At 41.8% G+C, this 21,207-nt stretch overlaps 1 protein-coding gene across 2 annotated transcripts in view; it reads left to right on the forward strand.

The window, feature by feature from the left end:
• The window catches only part of OXCT1 (3-oxoacid CoA-transferase 1), a 164,186-nt gene that overhangs the window by 123,245 nt on the left and 19,734 nt on the right, over nucleotides 1-21,207 (forward strand). For both annotated transcript variants that reach the window (XM_037023579.2, XM_037023580.2), the window contains exon 14: nucleotides 18,276-18,365. In XM_037023579.2, coding sequence (XP_036879474.1) covers nucleotides 18,276-18,365 — 90 coding nt within the window. The remainder of the gene's footprint in view (nucleotides 1-18,275; nucleotides 18,366-21,207) is intronic.

The following is a 21,207-nucleotide window of genomic DNA, read 5'->3' on the forward strand; positions in this document are numbered from 1 at the left end:
CTCCAAGGAGTCTTGATTTCTTTTACTTGAGAATGGTATTTTAAACCAGGATCTGGGTGATAGGAATGCTTGTTGCCACTTGGATGGCATGGCTTCTTGGCCTTCTCAGGGGCCAGCTTAGTCATGTATATTCATATACAGGCATGTTTGGATATGATGCAGTTTGATTGCAGACCACTGCAATAAAGCAAGTACCACAATAGAGTGGTCAAATGAATTCTTTTCTCTTCCAATGCATGCAAAAGTTATGTTTATACTATACTGTAGTCTGTTAAGTGTATTATGTCTAAAAAATACTTAATTTAAAAAATGCATTATGCTAAAACATGCTAACTATCATCTGAGCTTTCAGTGAGTCATAATCTTTTTGCTAGTGGAGGGTCTTTGATGTTGATAGATTCTGACCAATCAGAGTGGTGGTTGCTGAAGGTTGGGGTGGCTGTGGCAATTTCTGAAAATCAGACAGCAGTGAAGTTTATTTACTGCATTGACTGACTCTTCCTTACACAAATGATTTCTCTGTAGCATGAGATGCTGTTAGCATTTTAACCACACTAGAACTTCTTTCAAAATTCCAGTCAATCCTCTTAAACCCTGCTATTACTTTATCAACTGAATTTATGTAATATTCTAAATCCTTTATTGTCATTTCAACAGTCTTTATAGTATCTTCACCAGGAGTAGATTCCATTTCAAGAAACCACTTTCTTTGTTCATCTGTAAGAGGCAACTCCTCCTTTCAAGTTTCATCATGAGGTTTCAGAAATCAGTCACATATTTAGGCTCCACTTCTAATTCTATTTCTCTTGCTACTTCCACCCCTTCTATAGTTACTTATTCCACTAAAATCTTGAACTCCTGAAAGTCATCCATGAGGGTTGGAATCTACTTCTTCCCAACTTCTCTTAATGTTGTTTGACATCTTCCCATCAACCATGAATGTTCTTCATGGCATCTAGAATGGTGAATCCTTTCCAGAAGGTTTCTGATTCACTTTGCCCAGATCCATCAGAGAAATCACTATCTATGACATATATAGCCTTATGAAATGTGTTTCTTCAATAATAAGACTTGAAATGGGAAATGACTTCCAGATACATGGGCTGCAAGATGGATGTTGTGTTAGCCTGCATGAAAACATTAATCTAATTTTACATCCTCAATCTCATTTTACATACTCATCAGAAGTCCTGGCGTGACCAGGTACATCGTCATTGAACAGTCGTATTTTGAAACAAATCTTTTTTTGGAGCAGTAGGTCTCAGCAGTGCGCTTGAAATATTGAGTAAACCATGTTATAAACGGATGTGCTGTTGTTCAGGCTTTGTTATTCCATTTATAGAGCACAGGCAGAGTAGATTTAGTATAATTCTTAAGAGCCCTAGGATTTTTCAGAATGATAAATAATCATTGGCTCTAACTGAAAGGCACCAGCTGCATTAGCCCTTAACAAGAGACTCAGAGTCTGTCCTTTGAAGCTTTGAAGTCAGGCATTGACTTCTGCTCTCCAGCTTTGAAAGTCCTAGATAGCATCTTCTTCTAGTAGAAGGCTGTTTTGTCTACATTGAAAATCTGTTGCTTAGTGTAGCTGCCTTTATTAGTATCTTAGCTAGATCTTCTGGATAATTTGATGCAGCTTCTCCATCAACATGTGCTGCTTCATCTTTCCTTTTTATGTTATGATGCTTCAGAACATAAACATCAGTTTAGGGGGAAAAAAACCCATTTCTTTCCTTAATCTCATGAATCCAACTCTGCTAACTTCAAACTTTTGTTCTGTAACTTCTCACCTCTCTCAGCCTTCATAAAATTGAAGAGAGTTAGGGCCTTGGTCTGGATTAGGCTTTAGCTTAAGGGAATGATGTGCCTGGTTTGATCTTCTATCCAGACCACTAAAACTTTCTCTGTATCAGTAATAAGACTGTTTCACTTTCTTATCATTTATGTGTTCATTGGTGTAGCACTTTTAATTTCCTTCAAGAACTCTTCCTTTCTCTATATTCACAACTTGGCTACCTGTTTGGCACAAGAGGCCTAGCTTTCAGCTTATCTCAGTTTTTTTTTTGGTATCATTAATATACAAGTACATGAGCAATTTATGGTTACTAGACTCCCCCCATTATCAAGTTATCTCAGTTTTAAAGAGTTCCTCAGTAAGCTTAATCATTTCTAGCTTTTGATTTAAAGTGAGAGACTTGTGACTCTTGCTTTCATATGAACACTTATTGGCCATTGTATGGGTATTAGTTGGCCTAATTTGAAAGTCTTTGTGTCTCATGGAATAGAGAGGCCTGAGAAGAGGGAGAAAGATGGGGTAATGGCCGTTTGGTGGAGCAGTCTGAATGCATTCATTTATCAGTTAAATATGCCGTCTCATATGGGTGTGGTTCATGACATTCCATAACAGTTGCAAAAATAACATCAAAGATCCCTGGCCACAGATGAGCATAACAAATATAATAATAATGAGAAATTAGAAATATTGTGTGAATTACCAAAATGTGACACAGAGACATGAAGTGAGCAAATGCTGTTGGAAAAGTGGTGCTGATAGACTTGCTCAATGCAGCATTGCCATAACAAACCTTCAATTTGTTAACAGTGCAGTATCTGTGAAGTGCAGTAAAGTGCACTAAAACGAGGTATGCTTGTGCTAACTCACACTCACAGTTTTGAATAATAAAGATGAGTAACTTCCCATTTTAGACCTGCTCACTGAAGTGAAAAGAAAAAAGTAACCCCTTTCTTAGTAGCTGAGTCTCAAAGTGATTATCAAGTGAATGTATTTCCTCCTAGAAACTAGACATAAAAAATGGCATTGTTGGGTATAAAAATAATTTTAGCAAGTACACCGCAGCTCCAAGAATTTCCCATGCTTAGGTTCTAGGTGAATGTGAATTAAGTCATATTTGCCATAGGGTGTTGTAGAGGTAAAAGCAATAAAATCCTTTCACTTACTGCAGCTCTTGCTACTTCCTGAGAATGTACTAGATTTCAAATGTACCTCACCTGAGGCTCCGTATAAAGTAGATCTAAAAAAATCAAGTTTTTAAACCCATGCATTGATTTTCAGTACTGTTTTGCCATAATATAATATCTATCTCTGCTGCTATGGACAGTTAGAGGTAAAGTTATTGAAACCATCAAGATCAGAAACTTAAAAGGTCATTTATGAAGTTGAGGGAATTAAAACACCAGCATGTCAAGAAATGAGTTAAAGTTTACAAGTGTGTCTGTATTTCTACCTCTTCTGATCTTTCTTTGTATTTTACTTCAAAAGAATATCTGCTATCTTGATTTCCGCAATATCAAAGGTGTTTTTTCCTACTTGTTACTTTGTCTGAAGACACTTCACTTCATTTTCATTTCCAGCATCTTTTTTTTTTTTTTGCCATCTAGATGCTGGTTCTGGCACAGCTGACTTGATAAGAAGATAAGATAGGAATGAATGCTCTCTCAATTTCCCTTGTTTTTTATCTTTTCAAAAATTTATGGCAAATTCTAACTTTATGGCAAATTCTCCCAAGTAATTCTTTTAATCTGTTTCAGTGTTTTAGAAAGTTCTTTGCTTACACCTCATTCTGCCCAGTTTGAGGAAGAACCACTTTACCTTCTGTGCGCTTTCAGTTCCAGGGTCTTCAAAGGAGAAATTGTGTTCTTGATTTCTAAAACCATCCAATGACTCTGATGTTAGGACCCTCCCATAGTGACGTTCTCCTTAGCATCCTCTGTTGCCCCCAGAGGTGGGTCATTCTCACAAAAATGATGGGCTTCTCCTTCTTGCCACTCATTCTTCATACTTGTCCCATGATCTGAATCTCTGTGGAATGAGGTGGCCCCATGGTGCTTCCAGTCCTGAAAATGGGGCTTGCTTTCTGAGTAAGCCAGAGGTGAGAGCCGTCCTCACATGTGAGAGGCACTGGGTCCCCATTTTGCAGATTAAAACTTAAAAGAGTTTCCAACAATGACCAACAAATTATCAATTCGCCAGGAATGTTCATAGCTGTTGACTCCCAGTAGGTACTTAGCACTCATCAAACTGGGTCATCACCTGAGTCTAGAGGACATCCTGGGAGTAAAGGGAGTTTATTATTTATATAAATAAACTTATTAATTACTAATTATTAGTTTTTTAGTAAACATTATGTATTAATTTAGTATGGAATCAAAATGGTTTTATGTTCTTCCACTAACCCTCTAACATTAATGGGGCGCCTACATCTGGTCTACATAACATGCTCTTTCACAGTTGCTTTAAGTGTTTTTTTTTAACTTTTAAATTATATTCTACATTCTTTTTTGATCTTTTATACTGTGGGTAAAAACACTGGTAATGATTTCAATGTATTCCTTAATAATATTCTTTCAGTCACTGTGTGTCTCTCTCTGAAAATTCCATCCAGCTGTCAGAGATGGCAGTGTAATTACAATAATTCTGTAATTGTGCTCTTTAGAGCTCTGCAGATAGTGGGAGGAGGTGATGGAGCATGTGCCCATGCCCATAGTTCTAGTTCTCACACCCTCCCCCTGTATCCCAGCCAACCCACACCCCCTTTGAGGAATCAGAAAATAAAATTTCTGAGAACAACTATTTCCTGTTTCCAAAAGAAAGTAATACTTTCATATTCCCTGAGAGTGAGTTGTTGAGGAGATTGATGTATTTTAGTACATAAAGGCACATAAAATTATTAATTATTACCTTTCCATTTATATTTTAGCTGACTTTTTGTTCTGATTATCTAGGGATTTCCCCCAAATAATATAAGCCTTTTAAAAAAATTCTGTGTAATAGTAAAAGTGATCTGTTTTCCTACCATTAGAACATTAGTTTGAACCAACCCTATCAATTTCCTGTGTTTGTAAGTTAGATGTAGTCATATGTAGGCGATTTTATATGATTCTAATACATCTCTCTCTCTCTGGGACCCAATGGAAGGAAGAGGTTGCTAATGCCAAAACAATTTACTCTTGGAGTTTTAAATATGGTACTGATTCTGTTTCTGGATAATGTACAGGGCCAAAGCTCCAGTGCTTAGTTGTATTTAATAAATTCAATTATATAACTTATTTATGTATAATAATACTTAATCATTTTAAATAAAAACAAATCCCTTTTTATCTATCCTGGAGCACTTGCTTGAGCTCTTTCCATTGATGTCTTCTGTAGGAGGCCTGATGAAACAAAGTGCATTAGGTAGGATATTTGATGTCTGTTTTCATCTCTGCAGAATTATGAATAGACTTTATGAAAACTGAAACCACAGCCTCAAAACAGAGCTAAGAATAGCACAGAGTTTTTCTCCTGCTGTCCATTTTATTAATCCAACAAACAGATCATCGTGTCAGTATAACTGACCTTGTACAAAGAAGTTAGCCTATCCAAAATGCCTCGTTTATAATCAAAAGAAACTTAGTTACACATTGTACTTAAGGAAAAAAAAGCATGGAACTTTCATACTTGTAACTATTCACTTAAGTGCTTATTAATTTTCTATAGGAAGGTGGAGTTGACCTACAATCAATTTATGTACATTGGGATTTTTTACTTGGAGTGATGAGGCTTCATAAGTGAACTGTAGAGACACTATTGAATGTATACTTCTGCAAAATGAGAAAATCAGTGTAGTTAGTAACTAGAAACAACTCGTTTTTCCTATTTGAAGTTAATTGATTTCTTGTACATAAACACTGATTAATCAGAATAGATGTGATCTTGCATAACAGATGGTAGTCATAGCTAGATGGGATCTTGAAGGCCTGCTATTGTGTTTTAAGTTGCTACATGGCAAGGAAGGGAGTGATTAGAAAGGGGATAGGGTTCCTCTCATGAGGAAAATTTCTATTGCAACTGAAAGGAAAGGAGCGACACATAGCAGCAATTCACTGGAGAGTTCCGCTTTATTAGGGAAAGGTGCTGGGTTATATAGGAGGGGGCATGAATTGATTGAGGTGTCACTTCTACGGGGCTGGTGGCTGTTGGCTAGGTGCTGGGATTGGGAGGGGGGCGAGAGGTGATTGGGCTTCAGGTGGCGCCGGCGGGAACTGAGGACCCCGAAGAGAAGCTGAAAGTTTGCCATCTTACTGGTGGGGACCCTTCATTCCCCCCTTTCTCCTCTATGGGTTTGTGGACGTTGCTTTCTCTCTGGCTGCTTCCTGCTGAACAGGGGCGGAGAAGGGAGTGAGGGCTTGAGGATTGGGAGGAAAGGGTTGATAGGACTCCCCGCAGTAAGGACGAGTAGATGTGGACTTCTTCAGGTTTGGAAATCAATGAAGGTTCCCTGTAACCATAGGTTGGCCAAGAGGATATGGGTGTCAGGAGCCAGGCGTCTGTGGCTATTGTTTCCAGGAACAGTTTCCAGTGGAGAGAGGGGTCCATCTCAGCGTGTGGTAAGGAGGTCACGTGAGGGTGAGGGATCTTCTGTGGCCAGAAGCTGGTAGTTCCTGAGTAAAAGCTGGTTGAAAGCTTGATTAGAGATTTTTCCGACTTGGGATTTGATGAACTTTATTATACAGGGTAAGAAGAGACAGGCGAGAAGAATGATTATTATGGGGCCTGCAATGGGCCAGAGCCAGGTGAGGAGGAGGTTTGCTAGTATTGACGAGAATGGGTTGGAATTGGAAGCAGAGTGGAGACTGGAGGCAAGGTCGGTGAGTTTGGTAATGTCAGTTTCTACAATGCCAGATTCGTTGATGTAATAGCAGCACTCTTCCCAGAGGAAGACGCAGGTGCCGCCCTTCTCAGCTGTAAGCAGATCTAGGGCCCGCCGGTTTTGAAGGGTGACTTTAGCTAGCGAAGTGACCTGTCTTTGGAGAGAGGCTAGAGAATCGGCAGTGGATGTCAGGGCTCCCTCAAGTTTGGCGTTGAGATCTCTAACTGCCTATAGAGAGTGACCCAAGGCTTCTCCCGAAAACCCTGCCCCAATGGCTGAGGTGGTCCAAGAGATACTGACCATGATGGGAAGGAAAGCAGCCCTTTTTGTGCGCGAGGGCAAGGGAGGTTGGAGCTCAAGGAATTCTGCCATGCTGTAAAGTGTTAACTGTGGGATTAGGGTGACGAGAATGCAGGGTGTATCGGAGTTGAGAGGCAGTGAGTTGAAAAGACTGCTATTACACTAAAAGAAGTGTCCTGGTTGTGTAAAAGTCTTAGAGCCGGAGGTAGGGGTGTAGATAGAGAGGCAGTGAAGTGCGCTGGAGGGGGGTGGAGTTGGGCCTACACAGTGGTAGATGGTGAGATTATCTGAGTATTCTGGTTCCCATAGGGGTATGTCTGCCAGGGGGCAGAGGGGTTGTCTTTCTGCATGGAAGGAGTAGTTGGAAATATTAAGGGGCACGGCGGCCAGCAGTGGGCGCTGTAGTGATGCGCACAAGAAACAATTGGCGGTGTTAAGGGTGTGGTTGAGAAAGATGGTGGTGTCCTGAATGAGCTTTAATGAAGAGTAGGAGAAATGGGAAGAGGGGCGGGGATAAGAAGATGAAGAGGCACTATCAAGAGTTTGGATAATGACTTTTTCGGAATGTCTGCTATCTGATGCAACTTGAGAGATCTGGGAATGAGAGGGAACATACTTTCGAGAGATATGAAGGGTACTGTGGGGGGTCGAGGACCCCCCGTAGTAAACTGAGGCTGTGACTCTGGCAGCCCATCGAGAGTCCCAGGGATCTGGGATTGATAATAAGAATGAGCCATTGGGATATTTCATGAAACGGTTGGAGGAGTAATACTGTGGGTACTGGAAGTTACCTATGTAGTGAATGGTGCAAGACTAGCAGGGACATCCCCCGTAGGTGTCTGGCCATCGCCTGCAATAGGCTTGTTTTTGGTCATAGAGGAAGCAGAGGTAGGGAAATAAGGGTAGCTGCTAGTGAACACTTCAGTGGAGGGAGGAAAGTGGAGGTATAAAGGCTCAGAGCAGCCTTTCAGAGGGCAGTCTGGTGCGGCAATGAGGGCAGTAACTTTTGTTTGATGCTGTGTGTAAGTCTGTCTGACTTTGAATCGCCATACAAAGGAGGCTGGGGTGGTGGGGAAGACAATAGGAATGAGGAAAAAAAGCGAGAGAGCAGTAAAGGAGGAAAAAGTCATGATTTGGGTATGGATGGCAAAGGGGGTGAATGGGATTTTGGAGGAAAGAGGACAATAAGGTCAGGAGTCTGGAGGGAGGGAGAGTTTATAAACTTTTGTAGGTTAAGAGATCTTTTAGGTGATGTGGGGACAGAATGGTAAGGGGCGCCCTGAATGTCAGTTTATGAGCTGCCTACTGCAAGAGCTGCCTAGAGGCTAATGCCCATAGGCAGGGGGCCCATCCCTGAACTGTGGGGTCTAATTGCTTGGAGAGATAAGCTACTGGGGCAAAGGATGGGCCATAATATTGGCCTAGGACTCCTAGAGCTTGACTGGACCTCTCATGAATGTATAATGAGAAGGGCTTCGACAAATCAGGAAGATGGAGAGCTGGGGCTTCCACAAGGGCTTGCAGAGCTTAATGAAGGAGTGTTGGCGTGAGGAGGATAAAGGTTTTTTAGGGGGGGCTCTTGCTGAGGTCGTATAGGGGTTTTGCCAACAGGGAGCAGGGAGAAGTTAGGGATTTACGGTCTAAAATATCTAGCCAGGCTTAGAAAGGAAAGGATTTCTGTCTTGGTTTTGGGAATGGGCAGGTCAGAGAGGAGCCATTTTCTGTCTAAGGTAATGGACTTTCTTTGTTGAGATAGAAGGAATCTGAGGTAAGTGACAGGAGGGGAAGAGATTTGAGCTTTGATGGGGGATACTCGGTAACTTCTGGATGCTAGAAGGTTAAGTAGGGAGGCAGTGTCAAGTTGAGACTGTTCTCACGAGAGACTGCAGAGTAGAAGATTGTCCATGTATTATAATAGGTGGACTTGGAGTGATCATGATGAAACTGTTTGAGGTCTTGAGCTAGGACCTGTCTAAAAATATGGGGACTATCTCGAAGCTTTGTGGCAAAACTGTCCAGGTGAGTTGTTCAGAATGTCTTGTGTATGGGTCCGTCCAGGTGAAGATTAAAAAATCTTGGGAGCAGGGGTCTAGAGGGATAGAAAAATGGGTCCTTGAGATCTAGGACTGAGAAGTGGGATGCTGAGGCTGTATGGATTTGGAACTAAGGGATGGATAGGGACAATGGCTATGTTGATGAGGCGAAGGTCTTGGACAAGGCAGCAAGATCCGTTGGTTTTTTTAACAGCTAATATGGGGTTATTAAATGGGGAGTGAGTGGGTCTGCTTGAATGATGGGTTGGAGGCCTATGAGGGCTGAAGTGGTTAGGGGGTATTGGGCCTGACAGATATACTGAGAGGGGTCACATAATTTGATAGAGGCAGGGGGACATAGGGCCACGGAGGGGCTTGTAATGTCCCAAACTTTGGGATTTACAGGGTGTATGAGGGCAGAACCAGAGCTTTCATTGGGTAGAGGGGGGTCGTCGGCTATGAGGGCCATCAGAAAGGGAGTACTGGGGGCTGTGGGAGTGGATATAGTTATGGAAACGTGGAGGAGGGAAAGGATGTCTTGTCCTAGTAAAGGGATGGGACACTGGGGCATAACCAGGAAGGAGTGGGACAAAGGTATGGGATTGTCTTGGATTGTGCATAAAAGGGTGGGTGGGGGGTTTAATGGGAAAATCTGTTTACCTCCTACTCTGACTATAGGAGTAATGGCTGGCGTGGTAGGGCCCCGGTATTCTCACAAGACTGAGAAGGTGGCTCCTGTATCTAGGAGGAAGGAGATGGGGTGACCGTCTACTGTTAAAGTAACCCTGGGCTCCTGTTTGGTGATGGAAATGGTCGGGCGAGAAGCCCCCGGGCCCCATCAATCTTCTTCTGCCAGCCCCACTAGAGCGGGCTTAGGATGGGGGTTGTTCGTCCGGCCTCCCCTTCGGGTGGTTGGGCAATCAGACCCCCAGTGGCCCTTTTTGTGGCATCTGGGGCATGGGGTGGTAGGAGACCTGGGGGAGGGGCACGCCCTTGACCAATGTCCCTCTTTTCTGCACTTGAAACAAGCTCTTGGGGGGGCTTGTTTGTAGAGGGGCGCCCAGGTTGTGGTTTTATCAGCTGGGCCAACATCTGGAAATTGGCCTGATCAGCCTTTTGTTTACGGCATTCTTTCTCCTCCTCCCGCTTATGGAAGACTTTAAAGGCCACTGTTAGGATCTCAGTCTGTGGGGTAGCGGGGCCCTGTTCTAACTTTTTGAGTTTAGCTTTAATGTCGGGGTAGCCTTGAGCTAGGAAGTATGTCATAAGGACATGTCTTCCTTCAGGTGTTTCTGGGTCCAGGCTGGTATACTGTAATAGGGCTTGAGTGAGTCTGTCTAAGAACTCGGAGGGGATTTCATCTCTCTTTTGAATTATGTCTTGGAGCTTTTGAAAATTGACTACTTTACAAGCTGCCCTTTTTCAGACCTGCTATTAAGCAGGAGGCAAAAATATCTCGAGAGCGGAGACTCATGGCGGTGTTATAATTTCAGTGTGGGTCTTGTTCGGGGACAGCAGTGGGGCCAGGGGGATAGGTGGGGTCAGTCCTGTGGGTTTCAGTAGCCTGCATTTGGGCGAAGTCCTAAACTCGTCTACGCTCTTCAGGGAGGAGAGTATTGGCCAGGAGTATGAAAATGTCATGATGTGTGAGGCTGTAAGACTGGAGGGTCTATTGAAACTCCCTGATGTATGTCATGGGATCAGTGGAAAAGGAACTTAGGCATTTCTCTAGTTAGGCTAAATCTCTTAAGGAGAAAGGGACGTGAACGCGCACGATGCCTTCGGATTCTGCTACCTCCCGGAGGGGGGCGATAATTTTGGGAGGCTCTCGGGACTGAGTCTGAGGGGGACTGAAGGGTTCTGGCTCAGTCTGTGGGGGAGTGACGCGGTCTAGCCGTGCCTAGTCGAGCAGGTCCTGAAGTGCAGAAGGGGGGCAAAGAAAATAAAGAAAGATAGAATCGGACCCACATGTCGCCAGCTAGCAGCCCAGCTGCTTGCCTCTGCTGCTTTAGTTGGGCTTGAACTCATGACTCTGAGGTTAAGAGTCCCATGCTCTACTGAGCTACAGCAGGGCTCCAGTTAATTGCTTATGGAATGCGTTGTTTTCTATTCCTGCCACATCGGCAAGTGGGGGAAGGGCATAGCTAGAAGCAGGGGCGGTGTTTCTACACATCTTCAAGGTCTCCCTATTTTCAGAGTGAGGAGTCTTGGCAAGATATGTTTTTGTGGACAGATAACTTCTAAGGACTGCACCGGTTGTTCTCTAGCTTGTGCTTTCCCATGCTGCGTTCAGACATGGGGGGAGGTGCTTTCCCATTCTCTCTACAAACATGTGAGAAGACAAAGGCGGTCCCTAACAGGGGAGAAACAGGTGATGAGGGCAAAGACGGAGGAGGCCCCTGGGACCTAGTTAAAGGGGGGCTGAAAGGCTCAGGCTTAATCTGCAGGGAATGAAGGTGGAGGAGGTGAGATGGGGGAGGAGATGGTTAGGGAGGAAGGGAGAAGGGCTGTTGTAGGAGAAGAAGGGGAAGGGAGTGAACAGGAGGCTTCTGTGGGGGCGGCGGCTTGCAGGCTAGGAGAACTTGGGAGGGGGCGGGGAGAGGAGGAGGCAGAAAGCTTCGATATAGGGAATCTCCTTCCATTTTTTCAGGCGCTGGCAGTAGTTAAAAAGATCGCGAGTGATGTTAGGATCAAGAGTTCCCCCTGCGGGCCATTGCTTGTTATTGTCTAGGGGGGTATGTCGGCCAATCTTGGGAGCAATATTTACGGAGAAGTTTTGGTTTTATATCAGGCATCAGGGAGAGGGTAGCCAGATGCTTAAGCAGGCATTCAAGAGGTGAACTTTCAGGGAGGGATGAGGAGGCTCCCATGGCTAAAGGACAGAGAAGGAGACAAACGGGTAGACGAACGTTGATCCTCGGACTGGAAGCAGACCACAAGGAGACAAAGGGCGTCCCCGATGATCCTTGGTGGTCTGCGGAAACTCGTATACGAGTCGGAATTTCTTGGGAAGTGTGGGTCGTCACCCAGACTTCCCTAAGAAGGCAGAGTGCCGGAGTCACGAGGTACCTAGCGCTAGGCATTTTCGGTGGACGGAGCAGAAGGAGGAGGTGGGGAAAAGGAAGTGTTCTCATCCACAAAGGAGTCACCTCGTTTATGGCTGTTGGAGGGGGGTGCCTGAGAGTCAGCCGCAGCCGTGAAGGCCTGAGGTGGGGATTTATGACTATCGGAGGAGGGGTTTGAGCGTCCGCCGCAGCCGTAAAGGCTTGAGGCGGGGATTTATGGCTGTTTGGGGAGGGGCCTGAGGGTCCGCCGCAGCCGTGAAGGCCTGAGGCGGGGAGAGTTCCCTCATCCCCGAGCGTCAGGGCCTTGCCGGACGATGACGGTCAATGGCACTGCGATAGCTCGGGGAAGAGTGGCCCACCCCGGGGAAATTTTGCTTAAAAACTTTCAGCACTGATGGAAGGGATGGTGAATGCTTTTGACTGTTGGAGGAGGGGCCTGAGCATCCGCCGCAGCCGTAAAGGCTTGAGGCGGGGATTTATGGCTTTTGGAGGAGGGGCCTGAGGGTCCGCCGCAGCCGTGAAGGCCTGAGGCGGGGAGCATTCCCTCCTCATCCCCGAGCGTCAGGGCCTTGCCGGACGATCACGGTCAATGCCACTGCGATAGCTCGGGGAAGAGTGGCCCACTCCGGGGGGAAAACTTACCTAAAGGCCAGAGAGGAGTGGTGAGTGTGATGAGCCAGCGCCAGAAAAAGAGGACGAGGGCAAGCTGCTGCTGGTGTCGGGGGAAAACGGGGCCCAGTTGGGGTGTCCCGTCTCCTGAGTTTCGGCACCAATGAAAGGAAAGGAGCGACACACAGCAGCAATTCACCGGAGAGTTCCGCTTTATTAGGGAAAGGTGCTGGGTTATATAGGAGGGGGCATGAATTGATTGAGGTGTCACTTCTACAGGGCTGGTGGCTGTTGGCTAGGTGCTGGGATTGGGAGGGGGGCGAGAGGTGATTGGGCTTCAGGTGGCGCCGGCGGGAACTGAGGACCCCGAAGAGAAGCTGAAAGTTTGCCATCTTACTGGTGGGGACCCTTCAGCAACCACCAGTATGATCTTGCCACTACCTGCTGGTGGATGATCAGTCCTGCTCTTAATGCAGATCATGTCGCAAATTGTACCGTGTGTCTCACTTAAGACCAAAATAATTAGAGGTGACAAATCTGCAAAGAAACTGATACTATTTATATGCTAATGATGAAGGTGATGACAAGGATCATTTCAGCGTGTTCTGTATTTTTTTAAATAGCATTTCACAGAACTGTTCAAATGTGGTCATTTTACCTTTTCATAAAAACCTTAAAATATCACCAAAGGTCATGTTTAGAACTTGAATTACTGTTTCTTTGGGAGTGCATTAAATATTTGTACTCTGATGCATGGAGGGTATTTAATGTTACTACATTATTAACAAAATTTCTTTTACTTTTTAAAAAATTCTGATATTAGGAAGCAGGATAAAAGTAAGTCAAATATTTTTAAAATACTGTTTTTTGTTTAAATCTATTTTCTAGGAAAAAAGGTAGATGATCATATCCATCTTTTATTCCTAATTCCTATCCTGGTACCTGGTTTTTAATAGACCCTGGATAAATATTTGACTTGAGAATAAGACTTGAGTCAGTATCTTTTTAGAAAAGTTTTGTAACTGTGTTGTATTTATCAAGCATCATTTCTAGTTCATTTTATTGCAATGTTCTTTCCTTACTTGATATCAGAGTCAGTCCTTAACTGCAAAAAGATGAGTTGGCTAAGAGATGAGTGTCCAGCAATCATCTCTCCATTATGCTAGCCAGAATACATTTCAGAATTAAAGCTGTGCCATTCAAGAAATGTATTTTGGTGATGAGATTTTAAAGAAAGCCCCATTTTATGTCACCCTGGTCCAGTGCTTTAATCATACCCAGAATCTTTTCTTCATTACAGGTCTATTTTTCTCCAAGTATCACTTTCCCTCTTGTGATTTATTAAAGGTATATTTTTAGCTCTTAACCTCTCTGTTTTATCAGCTTCTTGTTTTGTTGAATAGGATGTTGGATATTGGGGAGGGAGATGAAGATGGGAGTGAGGTCTACATCTAATGTCTGTAAAATGTCAAGCAGTGTGTTGGATATTTGGATAGAGAGGTAAATTATAGTGTCAAACACAGTATATGACATAGTCATCTCCCTTAAGGAGCAATAGTAAAATGTCCCTTTGAGAGGCCTGCTCAGGTTCCCCTTCTGTTGTGCAACTGTAACAGTTTGTTCTAATTCTATTCTGAATCCTGCCCCTTCCGTAGAACTCATTTGGGTAGTATGCTGTTACATTAGTCACACTAGCTGAAGTAACAAATAAGCCTCTTAATTTCAGTGGCTTAATGTTCTATACATTTATTTTTACTCATGTTGAACAATGCAGTGTGTTTTCTGAGCAAGTGGGCTCTGTTATATATACGTGGTCATTTTAAGGACCCTACATGAAGGAAGCTCAGTCATACTCCAGGGTCAACTTGGATGTCAGCATCCAGATTGCAAAAAGTGAAAGAGCATGAATGATTGCATGATTGCATGCAGGAGGTGTTTATGGGCCAGACCCTGGAAATCACAGGTAACACCTCCCTCTCTTCCGTTATCAGAACTCAGGCACATGGCCACCCCTAACTGCAGGACAGAACTGGGAGATGCAAGTAGTTGGGTCCCCAAAGAGTGCCTGCTAAGCTGTTTGAACGATGGTGATGAATTTTCCACTAGTATTGGAGAGTATATCTTCTGTAACCTTTTTTTTTTCTGCCAGTATAGATAGGATAAATTTTTTTCCTTTACTAATTGATTCTGTTTAAGAAATTATTTGGGAATTGAAATGGAAGGAAAGTTTTTATTTTCCAGTATAATAAACTTACTATACAAATTTGGAAAACCAAGTATTTGAAGGTTTTCCTGTTAACCTGGTAGAAATGCTTTCTATTAGGTGATCCTGCTGTTCTTTCCCATCTGGCCGACTGCTTTTGTGTAATCCCCTCCTCTGTGAAATGCCCCGGAGCCTCTTCCCCCATCCCTGCCGCACAGCTAGCAGTTGCATCCTCTGTTCTCTGCTAGGACTTGAACTTACCTATGTTAATGTAAATGCCACTTACTCACACAAGCACCTGTAATGCAAAAAAGGAGGGAAGGAAGGAGTTAAAAAGCACTGTGAAAGAATTACATATTTAAGACTGCAAGGACACAGGGGAAAGGCACTTAGCTCTATTGTGGGCATGAGGAAGAGGTGGCGAATTCTTCTTTTAGAGGCGTAAGATTTGATCCAGTTCTCTAATTACATGTGGATGCCTTTTCCTTCCCCAGATGATAACGTTTATGAGAAAGAGAAGCCTGTTTTGATAATCTCTTAACTCCAGCACCAGTACAACACCAGGCTCATATTAGACACTCAGTAGGCTGAATTGACTGAAGGAAAATATCAATCAATTTATAAACTTTATTTATTCACAATTTTCTGGACATAATCATATGCACCATGACAGATTTATGATAGGGCAGATGTTCTTATTCCTGGTTTATAGGTAATGAATCCAAATTAAAAATCATTGGTGTTTTCCCAGTGTCACAGAGTGGACTAAAAGAATAGATCTCATATATTCTGCACCTAATCTTGTGTATTTTTTACTCTTGGCAACAAATATTTGACTGCAGTATCAAAACAGGACTTTTAAATTCATAGCATGTGCTTTGAGGGTAAACATCATAGACCACTTGAATCTCTTTGAGTGACAAAGTCTATTCACTTACTTTGAGTCAAGTAAGAATGCTTTTTTTTAACAGAAACAAAGATGGTTCTTCCACCATGTTTTCTAGCTCTTCATATTCCTGCCAGCAGTTATGTACCCAGAAGGTCTCTATAAATATTTCTTAAATAATTGACAGTGATTTAAAATGTGGAAATCAGGTTCACCTAAGATGGACAACTTCCTGTCAGAGGCTGTCATCAGCTTTCACCTATATACTATTATTGTGTCACCGGACAATATTCGCCTTTGGTGTATTCTAATTTAAGGAATTTTTAAACATGTCAGCTTGGTTTCTAGTTTTCTTTGGCCTCTTCATTCTTGTAGCCCACACTTACAGTCCGCCCCAGGACACTGCCTACGGAAGCCAATACTGACTGAATGTGCTCACCACAGTGGTTGAGACTTTTTTTTCCCCAAAACTTATTGTTCAAGTACATTTTTATCTTATTTTATTTTTTAATTGCAGTATAGTTGATAGACAATCTTATACTGGTTTCAAGTGTACAACACAGTGGCTCAACAGTTACCCACGTTTTTAAATCCTCACACCAACTAGCACAGTTACTGTTAGGCAACATGGGAAGATGTTACAGAATTATTGGCTATATTTCCCATGTTGTACTACCATCCCTGTAACGAATTTATATTATGATTGAGAGTTTTTGTGCCCCTTTATTCCCCTCACCCTCCCCATCCACCTATCCCAAACCCTCCCCCATACCTACCAGTCACTTCTCAGGGTCTATGAATCTACCACTATTTTGTTCATTTTGTTTTGTTTTCTAAGATTCCACAAGTAAGTGAAAACATATGGTATTTGTCTTCTCCACCTTGTTTATTTCACTTAGCATAATGTCCTCTTGGTCGTTCCATGTTTTCACAAATGGCAGGATTTCTTTCTTTTTATGGCTGAATAATATTCCATTGTGTATATGTGCCACATGTTCTGTATTGATTCATCTATTAATGGACACTTTGGTTGCTTCCACAGGTTGAGACATTTTATAATGGACTTGGTTTAGTGTCTTGATACTCTAAAAATCTCAGACTTTTTTAGTTTTGGAGATTGTAGACCAGTCATTGCTTCCATCTCCAACTTAATTTCTGTTTCATACCATGAAGGTGTATCAGTGTTCTCTACAGAAATATTATGACCTGGTACCTAACTTATTGAAATGGCAACTGACTAAGGATGAAGACATGGCTTATGGAAGTATTAAATTGCATATTTCCATGTAGATATTGGACTTCACCTCAAGCTTAATGTCTAAAGACAGACTAATTTTGTACCTTCCACCCCTTCCCTGCTCCCTGCCCACACCCCCACCACTGCCAGCTGCTGCCCATCTCATTTAGTGGCAGGCTCCAAGCCACAAAGACATCCTGACGTCCTGTTCCTTTTATTTATATTGCACATTTAATTCATGTTCATGCAATGTCACATTGACCTCTAAAATATTTCTGAAATTGGGATTCGAGACTGTTTTAAAGCCAGGTGTGAGTGCATTGCCTAATCTCTTCATAGCTATGAAACTATGGGAAAGGAGCTGAGAGCCCTGTAAAATTTACTATCAAATCAGCAAGAGGACTTGGATTAAAACATAAATAAAATTTTATGGAGGTTTCAATGTTAGAAGACATTTCTCTTCAATATACTTGAGCAAGATTTTATTAAATTGTCTCTGGAAACACGTGCTTTTTCCAAACTGTAACCAGGAGATAGAATAGACAGTAGGAATTATTCAGAATGTGTGGCACTTACAAGGTGGTTGGTAAATGTTTAATGAATGAGGAGATGGACAGATGAACAAAAATAAAATGGTAATGGTAAAACTGTCCTGAACTCTGCTTCTGTTTTCTGTTTTTGCTTAACAGGAATATATTTTCATTTTATTTTTGTTATTTTTCTAAGAGCAAGATAAATGTCAAGTTCTTAGAAAGACAGATCCACCTTTGATATTAATCATTACTAGGGAATAACCATTAGTGCCTTAATCTGCTACCTATGGGCATTTTAATCTGCAGGAAATCCAAGAGAGTTTTTTTTAAAAAGAGTCTGTAATTAAAGACTCAGTAGTGCTGAGTAGATTATGTGTTTAAAAGGAAAGCAGTGGATGTCAGGAATACATGAATTTCAGTCTCGTACTATTGTAATGATGGTAAAGTGCTAGAATTCTGAATAGATTCCCTTAAGGTTTTTCTTACCACTGATTGTCTTATTGTAATCTGTCATCAACAAAACAGCTACACTTAGTAAAAGTGGCATCATAATATTTATCCTGAACTTATCCTTCATCCACAGAATAATAGAATAACAGAATATTAAAGTTGTAAACCTTGAGGCACTAAGGAATGAAGGTCAATGAGCTTTTCTCATTAATTATTCCAGTGGCTATTCTTGCAAGTTAATTTTGTTCACTAACATAATAGAAGTGCAAGATAGGTAATTACTCCATATTTCCTGTTTCTGTTTTGCAGGGGAAGATGGTGAAAGGAATGGGAGGTGCTATGGATCTGGTGTCCAGTGCTAAAACCAAAGTGGTGGTTACCATGGAGCATTCTGCAAAGGTAATGTGTGCTGCTTTTTGAGTCAGTGCATGACGTCCTGTACGCCAGGGCACGTGACTGTGGTTTTTACTGCTTTCTCTGGCTCTTTCAAGTCGAAGCATTTATATTTTAGAGAGAGAGTCTACAATGAAGGCAGTTATTATTATCATCCAGCTAAATGATTGTTTAACTTTGCATGAAGCAAACATCAGGGTTTTCTTTGATTATTTGCATCACATATATATTAAAGGTGAAAGTTCTAATGTCTTCAAAAGATACTGGCAGATGTGTTGATTCAGGTTTAAAGATGTTTGTAGAAGTTGCTAGCTGTGTGCAAAATGAACAACATAAAACATGATTTTTTTAACACCGTTATTTTGTCCTTATTCTGAAAAGTATTATACTTTATTTTGACAAATCAACAAGTATTTATTGAGTGCCTGTTATGCTGTTATGTGCTAGGCACTGCTAGGATTTTATAATGACCAAAACAAAACAAAAATCATTGACCTCATAGAGCTTGCATTTGATGATGAAAATGATGTCATTGTCCTACAATAATAGGATAGCTACCATTTATTGAGTTTACTGTGCACCAACAGTACACAAAGCCCTCTGTGTGTATTTATATGTATAAGTCCATATACATATAATGATACATATAAAAATACCTGATACAGGTATTTTTTTTATTTTCAAAAACAGAGCTTCAGAGATGTTAAATAACTTGCCTGAGGTTACGTAACTAGTGAAACTCAGGTATCTTAGTCTTAGAACTGGCTCCAGAGCCCTGTCTTCTAACTACAGAGCTATCAGATAACTTTCTTCCTTGTTCCCAATGCAGTGTCTTTAGACCAGCTGAGCTTAACTGCCTTCTTGACCAGAATCCACTGTTTTCTGATGATTTACAAGGTTGATATTTGGTGGTACCTTCTACATTTTCTGTGCCCTTTGTTCATTCTCCTTTATTCTTTATAATTCTTAATCTTAAAACACAATCTGCTGGTTCTCACCTTGAGACCTGCTAATTTGAGTGGAGGTCATAGTTTGTTCACCCTGTTTTTATTTAGTGATGCAGCACCATCGGAGAGCTGAAGCTGGAACATTTGTGTCTGACTTGCTTCCCATGAAGGAGTTCTGTTACAGAGTGATGTGTGCCATGAAATGGTTTTGTTGTTGAAAGTGTAATAAATATGAAATTACCATAAACTGTTTTGTAAGCAGTGGAAAGTGAGCAGTGGAGCATAAACATGTAACAATAGAAATGAAACCAACACAGGTGACTTCTGAGATATGCCTTGCAAAACATCCAAAGTACTTCATTCAGAGGCAAAAGGATGCCAAGCTTGCAGATCAAATCCAAATCTTTGCTGGAACATAATGTCTATTTGGTGAAAACTCTATGACTGTCCTTTCGTTGTTAGTTTAATGTTGATGCATAAGCACTAAAGCCAGACTCATTTCAGATTAGTTTTGTGCATTTGTTTTTAAAACAGTAGGCCTGTAGTAGCAAATTCTCTCCATTTTTTTTTTTTTTTTTTGCGTAAGTCCTTTCTTTCTCCTCAGCTGGAATTTCTGATAGAGGAAAAGAAATGGTGCTTCAAAGTTCTGATTAGAAGTCCCTTAGTAAAGCTCTTTACAGAGGCAACATAATATTTTCACCATTTCTTCTTTCAGTGGAAACATTGACATTGAGTTTTAGACTAGAATTGAAATTAGGTATTTTTCCCTAGATACTTTCATATGAACAAACTAACAAACTGTATTTGGGATTAAAATAACAATAATGATTTGTTCACACTCAGTAGTTAGATAACGTTGAACACTAACCAACAGAATTTTCTTCTCACCACCTTCACTTTTTACTCCTGGTCCCAGGATTTATGGTTGCTACTATGTATTGATCTCCTGGACTCATTGTTACAGGCCCAGTTCAAAGGAACACGAGCAGCTCCCCACTTCTTCCCTGCATCTTTTACTCTGGCTAAAGCTTGGTAGGGGCTGGAAAGAAGATAAAGAGAAGAGGGTTTTCACCCCTGGTAGCCTCTCCGTTTTATGATCTTTCCTTTAGACATACCAGGTAACTCTGCTGCCTTATGATGAAGTGAACAGATTAACCTAGAGGACGAATCCCTAGAGTTCTGTAAGACATGAGAGTAAAAAGTTTGCAGTGAAGAATTAAAACTTGAGAAGAGAAGTATAATCTTGTACTCTTATGCTACTAACTTTTTTTCAGTAAGAAGGTGGAGCTGTCAACTTGTTTTCAGGGGCAGCTTCCTTTTTATGCCTTTTCTTTATCTGTTAGGTTACAGATGTGGGTTGCTTATAAATGCAGCATTACCTGACCTTAAGAAACATAAATTTTTGTTGTCGTTTTAATCAGAAAAAGGAAACTCTTCCCTTGCAAGTCTTGGCAACCAGCAGGCAGCTTCGGGAATTTGAGATCTGGCTGCCTGCTAGAGCTGATCTAGAGCAACAATCATGATGTTTCCCCTGCTTTAAAACTATCTTTAGAAATGTATGATAGGCACTGGTGTTAAGCAGGCATTGTAGCATGATTTTCATTTAAACTTAAACATCAGGGTTCTAGGCAAAATTGCAAAGTAGGCAAAGTTTTATGAATCGATCACATGCAAATGACCCAACATTTTATGAATTTTCTGGCTTAGAGTACCTTCCATCCTCTCCATATTATGAATGACTGAGTGAAATTTGTTTATGCTTTGTCTTGAAATTTGGTAGAATTACCTCACGTTAGTTTATGTTAATTTACTTGTTTGTCCAGCATCAAACATTTATCGAGGACCTATTATGTACCAGGCACTATGATAGGGTCTGAGGAAATAAAAAATGGAAAGATGTG

The sequence above is a fragment of the Manis javanica genome, chromosome 1, assembly GCF_040802235.1.
Source record: "Manis javanica isolate MJ-LG chromosome 1, MJ_LKY, whole genome shotgun sequence".
Lineage (NCBI taxonomy): Eukaryota > Metazoa > Chordata > Mammalia > Pholidota > Manidae > Manis > Manis javanica.